Consider the following 15,452-nt stretch of genomic DNA (forward strand, 5'->3'; position numbering starts at 1 on the left):
GTGAATCGCAGGATTGTTTTGGTGCAGAAGGAAGCCATTCAGCCCATCGCTTCTGCACCAGCTTGTAAGATATAGCAAATCCATCATTTGAATGAACTCCATGGGATACATGGACATTATATTAGACCTGATACAACGTGGCCAATTTCAAACGGAACAACAGACATTTTACAGACAGTATTATTTTTAAAGGTTCCATTCAAGCAAAATGGCTGCAAACCAGACATCGGAATGTACAACACCATCAGACCAGCCAGGGAGTGAACAAAGGGGTCCATGAGTTGTGGCAAAGCAATCTGACAAAATGATGCAGATGGGTGTTGCTAGCCCTGACCAACTACAGGTGAGACAATGGAAATGGTAACGAGTTTTTTTACCCCAGCTATATGGAATAATACCTCCACTAATGGGAAGACATTTAAGAGTTCCAGGAAACCACCTTGGGATACTAAGCAGCCCATCAGATACCTCCTAAAACAGATTGGGCTCTTTGTCATTGAAACTGATCAAATCAATTTCATCCTGTAAGCACTTTGCACCCCATTGTTTTGAAACTAACCAATGGGAGGAGTCAGCCAATTTGATTAAGGGAACTGCCTTTTAAAAAATACCGAACTCTGACCAAAAAGGAGACAAGAGGAGAGGTGGTTGACCTTTCAGCAGTTAATTCGGCAAGGAGTTCTATGAAGAGAGAGTTGTGTGACGTTGGAAAGGGGTGAATTCGGGTGTCCAGGCAGACTATTTTGTGGCAGAGGAAAGAACAAGAAGATCCAGCAGCAGCAGCAAGGACTTTTATTTTTAAAACAATCTGAGGAATGGTGCGTATATTCTTAGCCTTCAGAAATCCCCCAATTAGGTAAAGGTTGAGGAAGAAAAAGGGGCTATTGCATGGAAACTGGTATAATTCTAACTGGTCTCGAGAGGGTAGATGCAGGAAGGATGTTCCTGTTTTTGTGGGTTTCCAGATCCAGGAATTCTTCCTGTTTTTGTGTAAATCATGGAAAGCCAAGAATTTACATTGTGCTGTTAGAGTTTTTTTTCCATACTCTAATATTGTAGTGTCTGTGTTTTATAGACTGAGTTTGGTTGGAGTTATTCTTGAATAAATTATTTTAAAATTATCTTTAACTTGTCTCTCTCTCTCATTATCCATTTTGGTGAGTCGCTAAAAAGCCAGAACATAATTCCAGGGTACAGAACCATAAAGGGGCTGAGCACTTTGAAACTGCTCACTCAAGGGAGTCTACTGGTCAGGAATAAACAGTGGTCCCTCTCTCTGTAGTAAAGCTGTTCCAATGTGGCATTTCTGGATTGTATTTTACTACTTGCAAGAGAAACACGTGGTTGTAAGTGGCAGCCAGGGTAACTCATGTGGCATAAAGGTAAGCTCACTGGTCAGGAATAAACAGTGAGTATTTCTCCCTCTGTCTTGTGAAGCTGTCCCAGCATGACACTTCTGGGTTGTGGGTTGAACAGCTGCAGGAGAGAGACACCCACAGTTATCAGTGGCATCTGAGACCAGTCTGTGTGGAGTAAAAGGACCTTCAGGCTCTCCAAACAAGCATCATGACTTAGTTCTATTTCCCTGCCTTTTCCCCATAACCTCGCACATTGTTTCTATCCAACTAATTATCTAATGTCCCCTTGAATGAACATAATAAGAACATAAGAAATAGGAGCAGGAGTAGGCCATCTAGCCCTTCGAGCCTGCCCCACCATTCAATAGGATCATGGCTGATCTGAAGTGGATCAGTTCCACTTTCCTGCTTTCTCCCCGTAACCCTTAATTCCCTTGTCTATCAAAAACCTATCTACCCGTGACTTAAATTTAAACTTAAACTTAAAGGCCTCGATAGAGCCTTCCAGGCAGTGCATTTCAGACCTGAACTACTCGCTGTCTGAAAAGTTTTTTATTGTATCAATTTGCTTCTTTTGCAAATTATCTTCAATCTTTGCCCTCTTGTTCTCATTCCTTTTATGAGCAGGGACAGTTTCTCCCTATCTATCCAATACAGCCCCCTAATTTCAGAAAAAATGTGCATTGTTTGTATCTGATGATCATAGAAAATTGTGTCGAATAGAAACTTCCTGTTGGGGTAAGATAATAGCAAATCCATCTAGGGATACGTTTTTGTTTGTGACCAACTAACAGCCCTAGGTGACTGTAACCATCTCTGGAAAATCACACCACACCCAATTATTCATTATTTTTCTATCTTCTGTATGAGGCAATCTCCACCAATAGCAAACCACTCCCCCGCACCCCGCTCCCACCTGTCCGATCCCAGCCTACCCACAACCAGCCCTTATTCAAAAGAATTCAATGAATCAGCATCCATCAAACAATCTGACAGCCTGTTCCACAGATCCATAATTCTATGGAGACTCAGCCTGCTCCCAATTTCAAATCTAAATTTGACTTTACACAACTCAACATCCTGACCCCTGGTTCTCCCAAACCTGCTTAGTTGTAGAAAACTGTGAACTGGAACATAATCTTAATTGGAAACCTCAGATAGATCACCCGTAAGCCTTTGCTTGCTGCCTTGTAGAGTCTATGGGCCATGACTATGTTTTGTGTTATAGGCTGCACTCCCTTTTTTATTATTGTATAATCAGATTTTCCACATGATGATCCGTATGCTCTTCAGTCCCACACTCATGATTTACAAGCACCCAGTGCAGAGGTGGGTGGGGAAGGTGGGGGACCTCCTCACTAACCAGCCCTTGGCTTGGCCCAACTATGATGTGGGTATGCTGGCGTTGGACTGGCGTAAACACAGTAAAAAGTCTGACAACACCAGGTTTTAGTCCAACCTATTTATTTGATAATATACTCGCAAGCTTTCGGGTTAGCCCCTTCGTCAGGTGACGAAGGGGCTAACCCGAAAGCTTGCGAGTATATTATCAAATAAATAGGTTGGACTAAAACCTGGTGTTGTCAGACTTTTTACTGTGTTGGCCCAACTAGCCATAAACAGATCCAGGCAGCGGGCAACCAAGAGTGCCGGCTGACCCGACTGCCCTTCTACCACAGCAATATTCGCAGCCTCAATTTCTCACGTATGAGAAGACCAAAATTGAATACAGTATTCAAAATATGGTCATTCCTTGGTCTTGTATAAGGACAAGCCAGTATGCCTTGCTCAGCATTCAACTGTCTTTTGAATGCATCCTAATGCCGTGTTTGCTTGAGCTACATGATATGGTTCATGTATCATTACAGGTCCATACATTAGAACAGCCAGATCTCTTTTTTCTCCATTTTATTTGATGCTTTTCCCCAAGAGCTGTACGTTTGCTGAATATTCATCCTGCCTACAGAGATGACCCTGCACATATTCTAATTAAACATCCTGGGCTGTGCCCAACACACTCCAAGCTCTTTCTGATAGAGTCAAATATTGTTTACAATTCTAATACTCATGCAGATCTTAAGAGTCACCGACAAATTTGCAGATCAGGCTCCTGATAACCACACCCAGATCATTAAATATTTTAAAATTTTTGATTAGCTCTATTTCTTTATAGCATATTCACAATTCTGCATTCTTTGCTCTTCCACAAACATGACATTGTGGCCAATAAGTTCCATATCTGGTGAAGAATTTGCATATCCAAGGTGTGACAGTTAAAATGTGGCCAGGGAATGGGCTGCCTATAGTGTTAGCAGTAATGAATTCTGTGACTAGATCCTAAACTTCCTAACTCACAGACCCCAATCAGTAAGGATAGGCAAACACACCCCTTCCATGATCATCCTCAACACTGGTGCCCCACAAGGCTGTGTTCTACTATATTCCTTACACCTATGACTGTGTGGCCAAACTCCCCTCCAATTCAATTTTCAAGTTTGCTGACGACATCACCGTAGTGGGTCAGATCTCAAACAATGATGAGACAGAGTACAGGAATGAAATAGAGAATCTGGTGAACTGGTACGGTGACAAAAATATCTCCCTCAACGTCAACAAAACAAAGGAGATTTTCATCAACTTCAGGAAGTATAAAGGCGATTATGCCTCTGTCTACATCATGATGTGGGTATGCCGGCGTTGGACAGGTGTAAACACAGTAAAAAGTCTGACAACACCAGGTTTTAGTCCAACCTATTTATTTGATAATATACTCACAAGCTTTCGAAGGGACTGCCTCTTCGTCAGGTGAATGGAGAGTTCTGGCCTCAGACAGAGCATGCTCTGTCTGAGGCCAGAACTCTCCATTCACCTGACGAAGAGGCAGTCCCCTCGAAAGCTTGTGAGTATATTATCAAATAAATAGGTTGGACTAAAACCTGGTGCTGTCAGACTTTTTACTCTGTCTACATCAACAGGGATGAAGTAGAAAGGATTGAGAGCTTCAGGTTTTTAGGCGTCCAGATCACCAACAACCTGTCCTGATCTCTTCATGCTGACACTATATTCAAGAAAGCCCACCAATGCCTCTACTTTCTCAGAAGACTAAGGAAATTTGGCATTTCAGCTACGACTCTCACCAACTTCTACAGATGTACCATAGAAAGCTGGTTATATCACAGCTTGGTATGGCTCCTGCTCTGCCCAAGGCCTCAAGAAGCTACAAAAGGTCATGAATATAGCCCAATCCATCATGCAAACTAGCCTTCCATCCACTGACTCTGTCTACATTTCCTATTGCTTTGACAAAGCAGCCAGCATAATTAAGGACCCCACACATGCCTGACATTCTCTCTTCCACCTTCTTCCGTTGAAGAAAAGATACAAAAGTCTGAGGTCACGTACCAACTGACTCAAGAATAGCTTTATCCCTGCTGCTATCAGACTTTTGAATGGACTTGCCTTGCATTACATTGATTTTCCTCTACACCCTAGCTATGAGTATAAGACTACATTCTCCATTCTTTCGTTTCCTTCCCTATGAACGGCATGCTTTGTCTGTGTAGCGCACAAGAAACAATACTGTATGCCAATATATGTGACAATAATAAATCAAATCAAATCAAATAAGGGCTATTGCTATTTGCGTATTCTGTACAAATCTGAGGAGAGTACAAAAATTAATTACCCGATCTCTCCTTGATATTTTCTTCCTCAGATGATTCTGCAAGAAAATTTAATTATCAGCTCAAACAAAGAGATTCTGTCAAACAGAATATGTCAATAGTCACAGATTAATGGAACAATTTATCTTAGCTTTCCTCACTGCAAACAACATTCTGATTTACTGCTCCTGTGGGGAAGGAAACTCAAACCAACCAAATCAGTGTGACAGAGACTTTGCCACAATTGTAACTCCCATCTGTGGCCAAATGGGCCACCTAAAATGGCAATTTACAGAGCATGCTGGGATAACTGGACAAGTACTGAAACAACAGACTGCAGCTTAAAAGATGGAGATAAACAGGCTGCAGCTCAGATCACTGAATACACAGGATATGGGCCATCTCCAAGACAAAGGAAACTTTCTGGTCAAACTGGATTGTTTACCAGACATAGGGCATCTTAACCCCTTATTTGGGAGGGAGGTGTGTGTCTACGTGCCCCCAACACCTACAGACATGGCCATTGGGACACACCCAGAGACTGATGAGGCAGCATCCAATTGGACTTTATCGATCAGGGTGATCAAGTCCTGATCGATTGATTGACAAGAATCAGGAGACTGTCCAAAAGGACACGAAACCAAGGAGGGATAAAAGGTGCTGCACAAGAGAAGACGTTCTCTCTCTCTCTTTCCCTCTCTGACCCCACGAGTGAGCAACAACAACGGTGACCATTGTCAGCTGCGACCAGCATGAGGAGAGCCACCATATCAAAGAAGGAAGAAAGACCAGAGCCAGAGTGTCAGACAAGACTAAAGAATCAGACTACACAGAGCTCCACAGAGACCAACACAGGCAATATCTGCCTGGGTACTTGCCAGTCAAGCAAAAGTTAAGTCAAGGTCTGGTATTGGACTTGAACTTTAGTATTTCCGTTGATTGGTTGAGTTGATTGGTTAATTGTGAGTGTAAATAAATATTATTGTACTAACAAGAAGTCCATTTGCAGTTCTTTGTCCACTGTATCAGGATTAAAACAGACTGTACAGCAGGCGCAACGCATGTGTAATGTCTTAACTATGTTTGGGATTGTGAGTCTTAACAGGGAGAAAAGCTATAGTTTGCACGCATGAATTCTAACGCAGCAGGTTTTATTGAAAAGTTGCTCTCTCTGCAATGCAGAATACAGAATTGAAAGTAAAACAGCAGCCCAAGTACATACCCAGATTACATCACCAGCAAGTCAGGTAATCAACTCCGAAAATAACCTGCAACCCTTTTAATATATATCATTGTGTCAAAGAAAGTTGACAATCAGAAAGTGAGAACAATTCCCTCTATCGACATTATTACATTTCCTGTGTGACTGGGGCATGGTACATAAGCGATTTGTGTTTTTCATTAGGGCACAGCCAGTGCACTACATAAAACAGATGACATTATTCCACTAATAAAGTGTAGTTAAGCAGTTACAAAATCCAGTAAGTGCTTATTAAATATTTAATGAATTCATTCAAAGATATCCAGGCTAAATGCCTGTTCAACTTCATCTTAAAAATCAGTGACTTGTGCAAAAACTAGGGCAAGCATCCAAATATTGGCTGATATATCCTGCGATCTATGGTAGTTATGAATGTTGGAAACCAATCATCTCATTTCAAGGACATCACTGCAGAATTTGTCTTTGGCCCAACTACGTCCAGCTGCTTCACATTACTGAATTCCTCCACCCACCGCCCCCCTCCCGCCCCTCCGGCCATCAATATTGTGAGTTGGGAAAGTCATGACTGATCAAAAACTAACACACCAGGCACATAAATACTGTGGCTCCAATGGCAAGTTACAGGTGAGGAATTCTGTAGAAGGAACCTCACTGCCAACAACCAGTCCAATACCTACAAGACACAAGTCATAAATGAGATGGAATACTCGCCACTATCTAGGACAAAGCAGCCTAATTGATCAGACACCATCCACAGCCTTAACACCGACTCCTCTCCACCCCCCCCGCACTCGCCTAAATTGTACCGGTTACAGGATGCATTACAGCAACTCACCAAAACTTCTTCACCCAGCACATTCCAAACCCATAAGCTATACCACTTAGAAAGAGAGGAGCAGCAGATGCATGGGAATAAGGCAAGTTCCTCTCCAAGCCACACATCATCTTGAATTAAACTACATCCCATGGATCAATAAACCTTTGGGCACCATCCAATAACCCCTCATTTTAACTCTGAAACTTGTGGTGAAGTTTCACTTGGCAGTCAACAATCTTGTAAACATTTGAGATTGGCATGAAACTTTTACAGCGCCAGGATTCTTTACTCCATCTGCTAGTTTGCTTGTTGCATTTGGAAAAACAAATTCAAATACCCCAGAGTGTGGAGGGCAATTAGAGGTTATTTCCTACTCTGAGCCCCCACTGGTCACATTGGCCATGTGACCCTAACTCTGCTGTGTTACCCTCAAAGGGACAATCACCACATGTTATAAAAAAATCTTCAAATGGTAAAGATGTGAAATAAAAACAGATAGTCAGTAGATCAGGCAGTGTTTGTGGAGAGAACGGAGATAATATTTCAGCTTGACGACCTGTCATCAGAACTGAGGAGAAATAGAAATGTGATTAGCTTTTGAGCAAATGAAAGAAGGGCCGGGGGTGGGGGAGAGGGCAAGGGATTGGGAAGAACAAAGGGAAGATCTGTCTAAAATGGAGCAGAGGAGACATTAAATAACTAAAGGTTTCATGGTATTAGAGCCAAATGGGGGTGATCGGTGAAGTGAAGAAACAAAAGATGTGTTTCGATGAGATGTGAATGGCTGGACAGCAGCAATCAAAATGCAATGTGAAGCAATAAAGAAAGAAACCAGAAAAATTGAACCAGTAAAAAAACATGGAACAAAAGGGAGGCAGAGGTTATGACCTGAAATTGTTGAACTTAGCTATGTGGGCTAAATGGGAGTGTTCTGCAAAGCCCTCGTCTTGTTTAAATTTGGTCTCCCCGTAGAGCAGGGAATACTGTATACTAAACCGAGAAAAGTGTTAAGTAAACCAGTCTCAGCTGGAATTAGTTTTTGGGGCCTTGGGCAGTGAAAAGGGATGAGAGGAAGTAAAACAGCAACTGATACACTCACATGAAAGGATGCCGTGAAAAGGGAATAGATATAGGAGATGATTGAGGAGTGCACCAGTGTTTCATGGAGGGAATGGCCTCTTCGGAATGCTGAAAAGGGAGGAGAGGGAAACAAAAGCTGTGTCTTATTAGGCATCACACTGGAGCTGGCTGAATTGCGGAGGATGATCCACCAAAGAGGTAGATGCTACCCAGGTAATGGAGACAGATGAGGAAACTGCCCCCAAAAAGTTCAAAGTCAATAAGGAGGAAGTGTTAAATCGACTGTCAGTACTTCAAATTGACAAGGCACCAGAACTGGGTGAGATGCATCCAAGGATATTGAAGAAAGTGAGAATGGAAATTGCAGAGACATTGACCATAATCTTCCAGTCTTTTCTAGACTCAGGGGACATGCTGGAGGACTGGAAAATTGTAAATGTTATGCCCTTGTTCAGAAACAGTTGTAAGGATAGCTCCAGCAATTTCAGACCAGTCAGTTTAACATCTATTGAGAATAAGATTCTAGAAACAATTATTTATAATAGAATTCAGATGGGAAAATATGGGTTGATTATGAACAGCCAGTATGGATTTCAAAAAGAGAAATTGTGTTTAGCTAACTTGCTGGAGTTTGTGGAGGAGGTATCATAATGGGTTGATGAGGGTAATGACATTGAAGTGAGGTACATGGACTTTCAGAAGGCATTCGACACAATGCCACACAACAGACTTGTGAGAAAAGTTACATGGAATAAAAAGGACACCTGCAACCTGAATACAAAATTGGCTGAATAATAGGAAGCAAAGAGTAATGCTCAATGGATACTTTTTTGGGCTTGAGGAAGATTTGTAGTGATGTTCCTCAGGGGTCAGTATTGGGATCCTTGCTTTTCCTGATATATATTAATAATCTAGATCTTGGTGTACAGGGGACAGTTTCAAAGTTTCTGGATGAAATGAAACTGGGAAGAATTATAAACTGTGAGAAGAACTTCTATATGATATAGACAAGTTGGTGAAGTGGGCAGATCAGTGGCAGAGGAAATTCAAAATGGAGAAGTGTGAGGTAATGCATTTTGGTAAGAAGAACGTGGAGAGGCAATACAAAATAAGGAGTATAAATCTTAAAGAGATGCAGCAGCAGAGGGAGCTGGGTGTATACAAACATAAATCATTGAATAGGTGGAGGGAGAAGTTAATAAAATGTAATGAGGGCACAGCCTCAGGATAAAGGGGGGGCTGTTTAGAACGGAGTTGAGGAGGATCTTCTTCACTCAAAGGGTGGTGAATCTCTGGAATTCTCTGCCCGTTGAAGTGGTAGAGGCTGCCTCACTCAATATTTTTAAGACGTGGGTTGATAGGTTTTTGATAGGCAAGGGGATTAAGGGTTATGGGGAGAGGGCGGGAATGTGGAAATGAGCCACGACAGATCAGCCACGATCTTATTGAATGGCGGGGCAGGCTCGAGGGGCTAGATGGCCTACTCCTGCTCCTATTTCTTATGTTCTTATAAAATCTATAGTATTCTGGGCTTTATTAATAGGGGCATAGAGCACAAAAGCAAGGAGGTTACTCTGAACTTATTCAAGATATTTGATTTGATTTATTATTGTCACATGTATTAGTATACAGTGAAAAGTATTGTTTCTTGCACACTATACAGACAAAGCATACCATTCATAGAACATAGAACATAGAACATAGAACATTACAGCGCAGAACAGGCCCTTCGGCCCACGATGTTGCGCCGACCAGTTACAAAAACAATGACCCACTAGCCTATACCAATCCCTTTTCGTCCATAAACCTATCCAGAGATCTCTTAAACGCCCCCAAACTAGACGCATTTACAACTGCAGCAGGCAGGGCATTCCAATCCCTCACCACCCGCTGGGTAAAGAACCTACCCCTGACATCCGTCCTGTAGCTACCCCCCCTTAATTTAAAGCCATGCCCCCTCGTGCTAGCTTTCTCCATCCGAGGAAAAAGGCTATCACTATCCACCCTATCTAAACCTCTAATCATCTTATATGTTTCAATAAGATCCCCTCTTAGCCGCCTTCTTTCCAACGAAAACAACCCTAGATCCCTCAGTCTCTCCTCATAGGACCTCCCCACCATACCAGGCAACATCCTAGTAAACCTCCTCTGCACCCTCTCCAACGCCTCCACATCCTTCTTGTAATGCGGGGACCAGAACTGCACACAGTACTCCAAGTGCGGCCGCACTAGAGTAGTGTACAGTTGCAACATTACACTGCGACTCCTAAATTCAATCCCCCTACCAATAAACGCCAAGACACCGTACACCTTCTTGACAACCTTATCTACTTGATTCCCAACTTTCAGGGATCTATGTACACACACACCTAGATCCCTCTGTTCATCCACACTATTCAAAGTCCTCCCGTTAGTCCTATACTCGACACATCTGTTGCTCCTACCAAAGTGAATTACCTCACACTTCTCCGCATTAAATTCCATCCGCCACCTCTCGGCCCAGCTCTGCAACCTATCTAAGTCTCCCTGCAGACTATGACACCCTTCCTCACAATCTACCACACCTCCAACTTTGGTGTCATCAGCAAATTTACTAATCCACCCAACTATACCCTCATCCAGATCATTAATAAAAATTACAAACAACAGTGGCCCCAAAACAGATCCCTGAGGCACACCACTCGTAACTGCACTCCATGATGAATATTTACCATCCACCACCACCCTCTGTCTCCTATCTGATAGCCAATTCCTGATCCAACTTCCTAGATTACCCACAATCCCATACATCTGCATTTTCTGCAGAAGCCTACCATGGTGAACCTTATCGAACGCCTTACTAAAATCCATGTATACCACGTCAACTGCCTTACCCCCATCCACCTCTTTGGTCACCTTCTCAAAAAACTCAATAAGGTTAGTAAGGCACGACCTACCCGCTACAAAACCATGCTGACTATTTCTAATCAATTCATTACACTCCAAATAACTATAAATCCTATCCCTAATAATTTTTTCTAAAACCTTGCCCACAACAGAAGTAAGACTCACCGGTCTATAATTCCCGGCAAAGTCTCTGTTCCCCTTCTTAAACAATGGGACAACATAGAGAAGGAAATGAGATAGTGCAGAATGTAGTGTTACAGTCATAGCTAGGGTATAGAGAAAGATCAACTCGATGCGAGTTAGGTCCATTCAAAAGTCTGACGGCAGCAGGGAAGAAGCTGTTCTTGAGTCGGTTGGCATGTGACCTCAGACATTTGTATTTTTTCTCGTTGGAAGAAGATGGAAGAGAGAATGTCTGGGGTGCGTGGGGGACCTTAATTATGCTGGGTCCTTTGCTGAAGCAATGGGATACTAGTCAGGCCTCAGCATATTGTGTGCAGTTCTGGGCACCACACTATGCACGGACAGATGTCTTCAACATCTGAGGAGTTACAAATGGGACAAAACGTTCCTGAATGAATGTTTACTTTGTCCCTTATAATGATTTGCAACAATTTCCCCACCACTGACATTACACTGACCAGTCTCTAGATTCCTGCTTTATCTCTCTCCTTTCTCTGAAATACTGGTACAGAGTTAGCAACCCTCAAATATTTTGAGATCTGATTTTTGGTTAAACCTGAAACTTTACTTGAAGAGAGCTTTGAAAATTAATTCTTTTGTAGCTTTTTAATTGGTTTAAAACAGCAAAGAAAGTCAGAAATCTTGCCACAGTTTGAGGATACAGGCATTGAAATAATCACACTGACTCTGGGAGCTCAAACTTGAGGATTACAGATACTAATGGACCTGTAATAATCTTCAGTTGATAATATACTCATCTTTGGGAAAGTAAAGGCTAGGCCCCAGATTTTTGAGAAGAGCTGTGCTTTCTGAATCACTCTCTAGGTCACAGGAGTTTTATCTAGAGATCATTTTAAAAGCATTCATATAATTCCTACAGTGCAAAAGGAAGCCATGCAGGCCATTGAGTCTGCACTAACTCTCTTGCAGAGCATTTTAGTAAGAAGTCTCACAACACTAGGTTAAAGTCCAACAGGTTTATTTGGCAGCACTATCTTTCAGAGTCTCAGGTTCCTGATGAAGGAACAAGTGAGGACTTGTGTTCACAAACAGGGCATATACAGACACAAACTCAATTTACAAGATAATGGCTGAGATGCAAGCCTTTACAGGTAATCAAGTCTTAAAGGTACAGACAATGTGAGTGGAGAGAGTTAAGCACAGGTTAAAGAGATGTGTATTGTCTCCAGCCAGGACAGTTAGTGAGATTTTGCAAGCCCAGGCAAGTCGTGGGGGTTACAGGTAGTGTTACATGAACCCAAGATCCCGGTTGAGGCTGTCCTCATGTGTTTAGAATTTGATTATCAGTTTCTGCAGTAAAAAGTTTCACAACACCAGGTTAAAGTTCAACAGGTTTATTTGGTAGCAAAAGCTATTAGCTTTCGGAGCGCTCGCTGCTCCTTCATCAGGTAAGAGGGATTTCAGTTCACAAACAGGGCATATAAAGACATAAACTCAATTATTTTGTAAATTAAGTTTGTGCCTTTATAACAGGTTTATTTGGTAGCTTTTGCTACCAAATAAACCTGTTGGACTTTAACCTGGTGTTGTAAGACTTCTTACTGTGTTTACTCCAATCCAATTCCAGCATCTCCACATTGTATCAGTTTCTGCACAGCGATTCTGCATTGTTGTGTATTGTGAAGGCCATTTTGGAAAATGCTTATCCAGAGATCAAGGGATGAATGCCCATGACTGCTGAAGTGTTCCCCGGCTGGAAGGGAACATTCCTGCCTGGTGATTATCAAGCGGTGTTTATTCATTCGTTGTCGTAGCGTAAGTCCCAATGTACCAAGCCTCAGGACATCCTTTCCTGCAGCGTATCAGGTAGACAACATTGGCCGAGTTGCAAGAGTATGTACTGTATACCTGGTGGATGGTGTCTTTGTGTGAGATTATGGCTTCCAGTGTATCGACGATCCAGCATGTCTTGCAGAGGTTGCTGTGGCAGGGTTGTGTGGTGTCATGATCGCTGTTCTCCTGAAGGCTGGATAGGTTGCTGTGGACAATGGTCTGTTTGAGGCTGTGTGGTTGTTTGAAGGCAAGAAGTGGGGCTGTGGGGATGGCCTTGGCGAGGTATGTTGAAGGCTCTGGAAAAGATGTCATAGCTTCTCTGCATCAGGCAATTACTGGATGACGAAGGATACTCTCCCTGCTGTGTCCCCCATTTGTCTTCTGAGGAAGTTGGTACGGTTTTTCACTGTGGTACGTTGGAACTGTCGATTGATGAGTTGAGCGCCATATCTTGTTCTTATGAGGGCATCTTTCAGTGTCCGAGCAGATCCTGTGTATATGGAGGGCTTGTCCATAGGGGATGGCTTCTTTAACATGTTTAGGGTGGAAGCTGGAGAAGTGGAGCACTGTGAGGTTATCTGTGGGCTTGCGGTGCAGTGAAGTGCTGAGGTGACCATCCTTGATGGAGATGTCCATGTCCAAGAATGCAACTGATTCCGGAGAGTAGTCCATGGTGGGTCTGATGGTGGGATGGAACTTGTTGATGTCATTATATAGTTGCTTCAGTGATTGTTCGCCATGAGTCCAAAGGAAGAAAATGTCAGCGATGTATCTAGTGTACAGCGTCGGTTGAAGGTCCTGTGCAGTGAAGGTCTTGAATGAGGTCTTGCTCGAACCTGTGCATAAAGATGTTGGCATATTGAGGTGCGAATTTGGTCCCCATGGCTTTCTGTGTTTCAGGATGAAGAACAGATTGTTGAAGGTGAAGACATCGTGGTCCAAGATGAAGCGAATGAGTTGTAGAATTGCATCTGGAGATTGGCAGTTGTCGGCATCGCGTACTGAGGCAGTTGCAGCAATGCCATCATTATGGGGGATGCTGATGTAGAGTGCCGGGACGTCCATTGTGACGAGGAGTGCTCCTGGTTCAACTGCTCCACGTGTACTGAGTTTCTGTAGGAAATCCGTAATGTCACGACAGAAGCTGGGGGTTCTTTGTACAATAGGTTTCAGGATGCCATCGACATAGCTGGAGAGGTTCTCACACAGGGTCCCATTGCCTGATATGATGGGACAGCCGGGTGTGTTGTCCTTGTGTATCTTCAGGAGGCAGTAGAGATCTCCAACACGGAGAGTACATGGGATGAGAGCACAGAGGGTCTTGATCAGTCTGTTGAGTTGATGGGTGTGTTCTTTGGTCGGTTCTGTGGGTAACTGTCTGTGGTGTTCCTCGTTGATCAGATATCAGTACACTTCTTTGCAGTAATCCATTCTGTTCAGTATGACGGTGGCCCCTCCTTTGTCTGCTGGCTTGCAGTGCACTCTTTGTGCACAAGGATCAAGGGGAAAAGTCAGAGAAGGAGAGAGAGAGAGAGAGATATGTGTTTGGCGTCTTGTAAACAATGTTGCAATGATACACAAGGCCAACACACCTGGCTGTCCCTTCATATCAAGCAATGGGACCCTGTGTGAGAACGTCTCTGGCTATGTTGAGGACACCTGAAATCCATTGTATAAAGAACCCCCAGCTTTTGTTCTGACACTATGGACTTCCTACAGAAACACAGCACACATGGAGCAGTTGAACCAGGAGCACTCCTCGTCACAATAGATGTCTCAACACTCTACACCAGCATCCCCCACGATGATGGCATTGCTGCAACTTCCTCAGTATTCAACGCTGACAACTGCCAATCTCCAGGTGGAATTCTATAACTCATCCGCTTCATCTTGGACTACAACACCTTCACTTTCAATAACCAGTTCTTCATCCAGACACATGGAACAGCCATTGGGGCCAAATTTGCACCTCAATATGCCAACATCTTTATACACAGGTTTGAACAAGACCTCTTCACTGCATTGGACCTTCAATCGATGCTATACACTAGATACTTTGTTGACATTTTCTTCCTTTGGACTCATGGTGAACAATCACTGAAACAACTATATGATGACATCAACAAGTTCCATCCCACCATCAGGCTCACCATGGACTACTCTCTGGAATCGGCTGCATTTTTGGACATGTGCATTTCCATCAAGGATGGTCATCTCAGCACTTCACTGTACCGCAAGTCCATAGATAACCTCACAATGCTCCACTTCTCCAGCTTCCACCGTAAACACATTAAAGAAGCCATCTGTATACACAGGATCTGCTCAAATGAGGAGGATTGCAGCAGACACCTAAAGATGCTGAAAGACGCCCTCATAAGAACAGGATATGGCGCTCGACTCATCAATCGACAGCTCTGATATGTCACAATGAAAAACCGCACCAATCTCCT

General features: G+C 43.1%; 1 protein-coding gene across 1 annotated transcript in view; it reads right to left on the reverse strand.

Moving 5' to 3' along the window:
* The window catches only part of LOC145341191 (uncharacterized), a 78,540-nt gene that overhangs the window by 39,952 nt on the left and 23,136 nt on the right, over window positions 1–15,452 (reverse strand). Inside the window, exon 4 of the mRNA XM_080186119.1 lies at window positions 5,044–5,079. Coding sequence (XP_080042245.1) covers window positions 5,044–5,079 — 36 coding nt within the window. The remainder of the gene's footprint in view (window positions 1–5,043; window positions 5,080–15,452) is intronic.

Source organism: Carcharhinus amblyrhynchos, chromosome 3, assembly GCF_965287045.1.
Source record: "Carcharhinus amblyrhynchos chromosome 3, sCarAmb.v2.hapA, whole genome shotgun sequence".
Taxonomy (NCBI): Eukaryota; Metazoa; Chordata; class Chondrichthyes; order Carcharhiniformes; family Carcharhinidae; genus Carcharhinus; species Carcharhinus amblyrhynchos.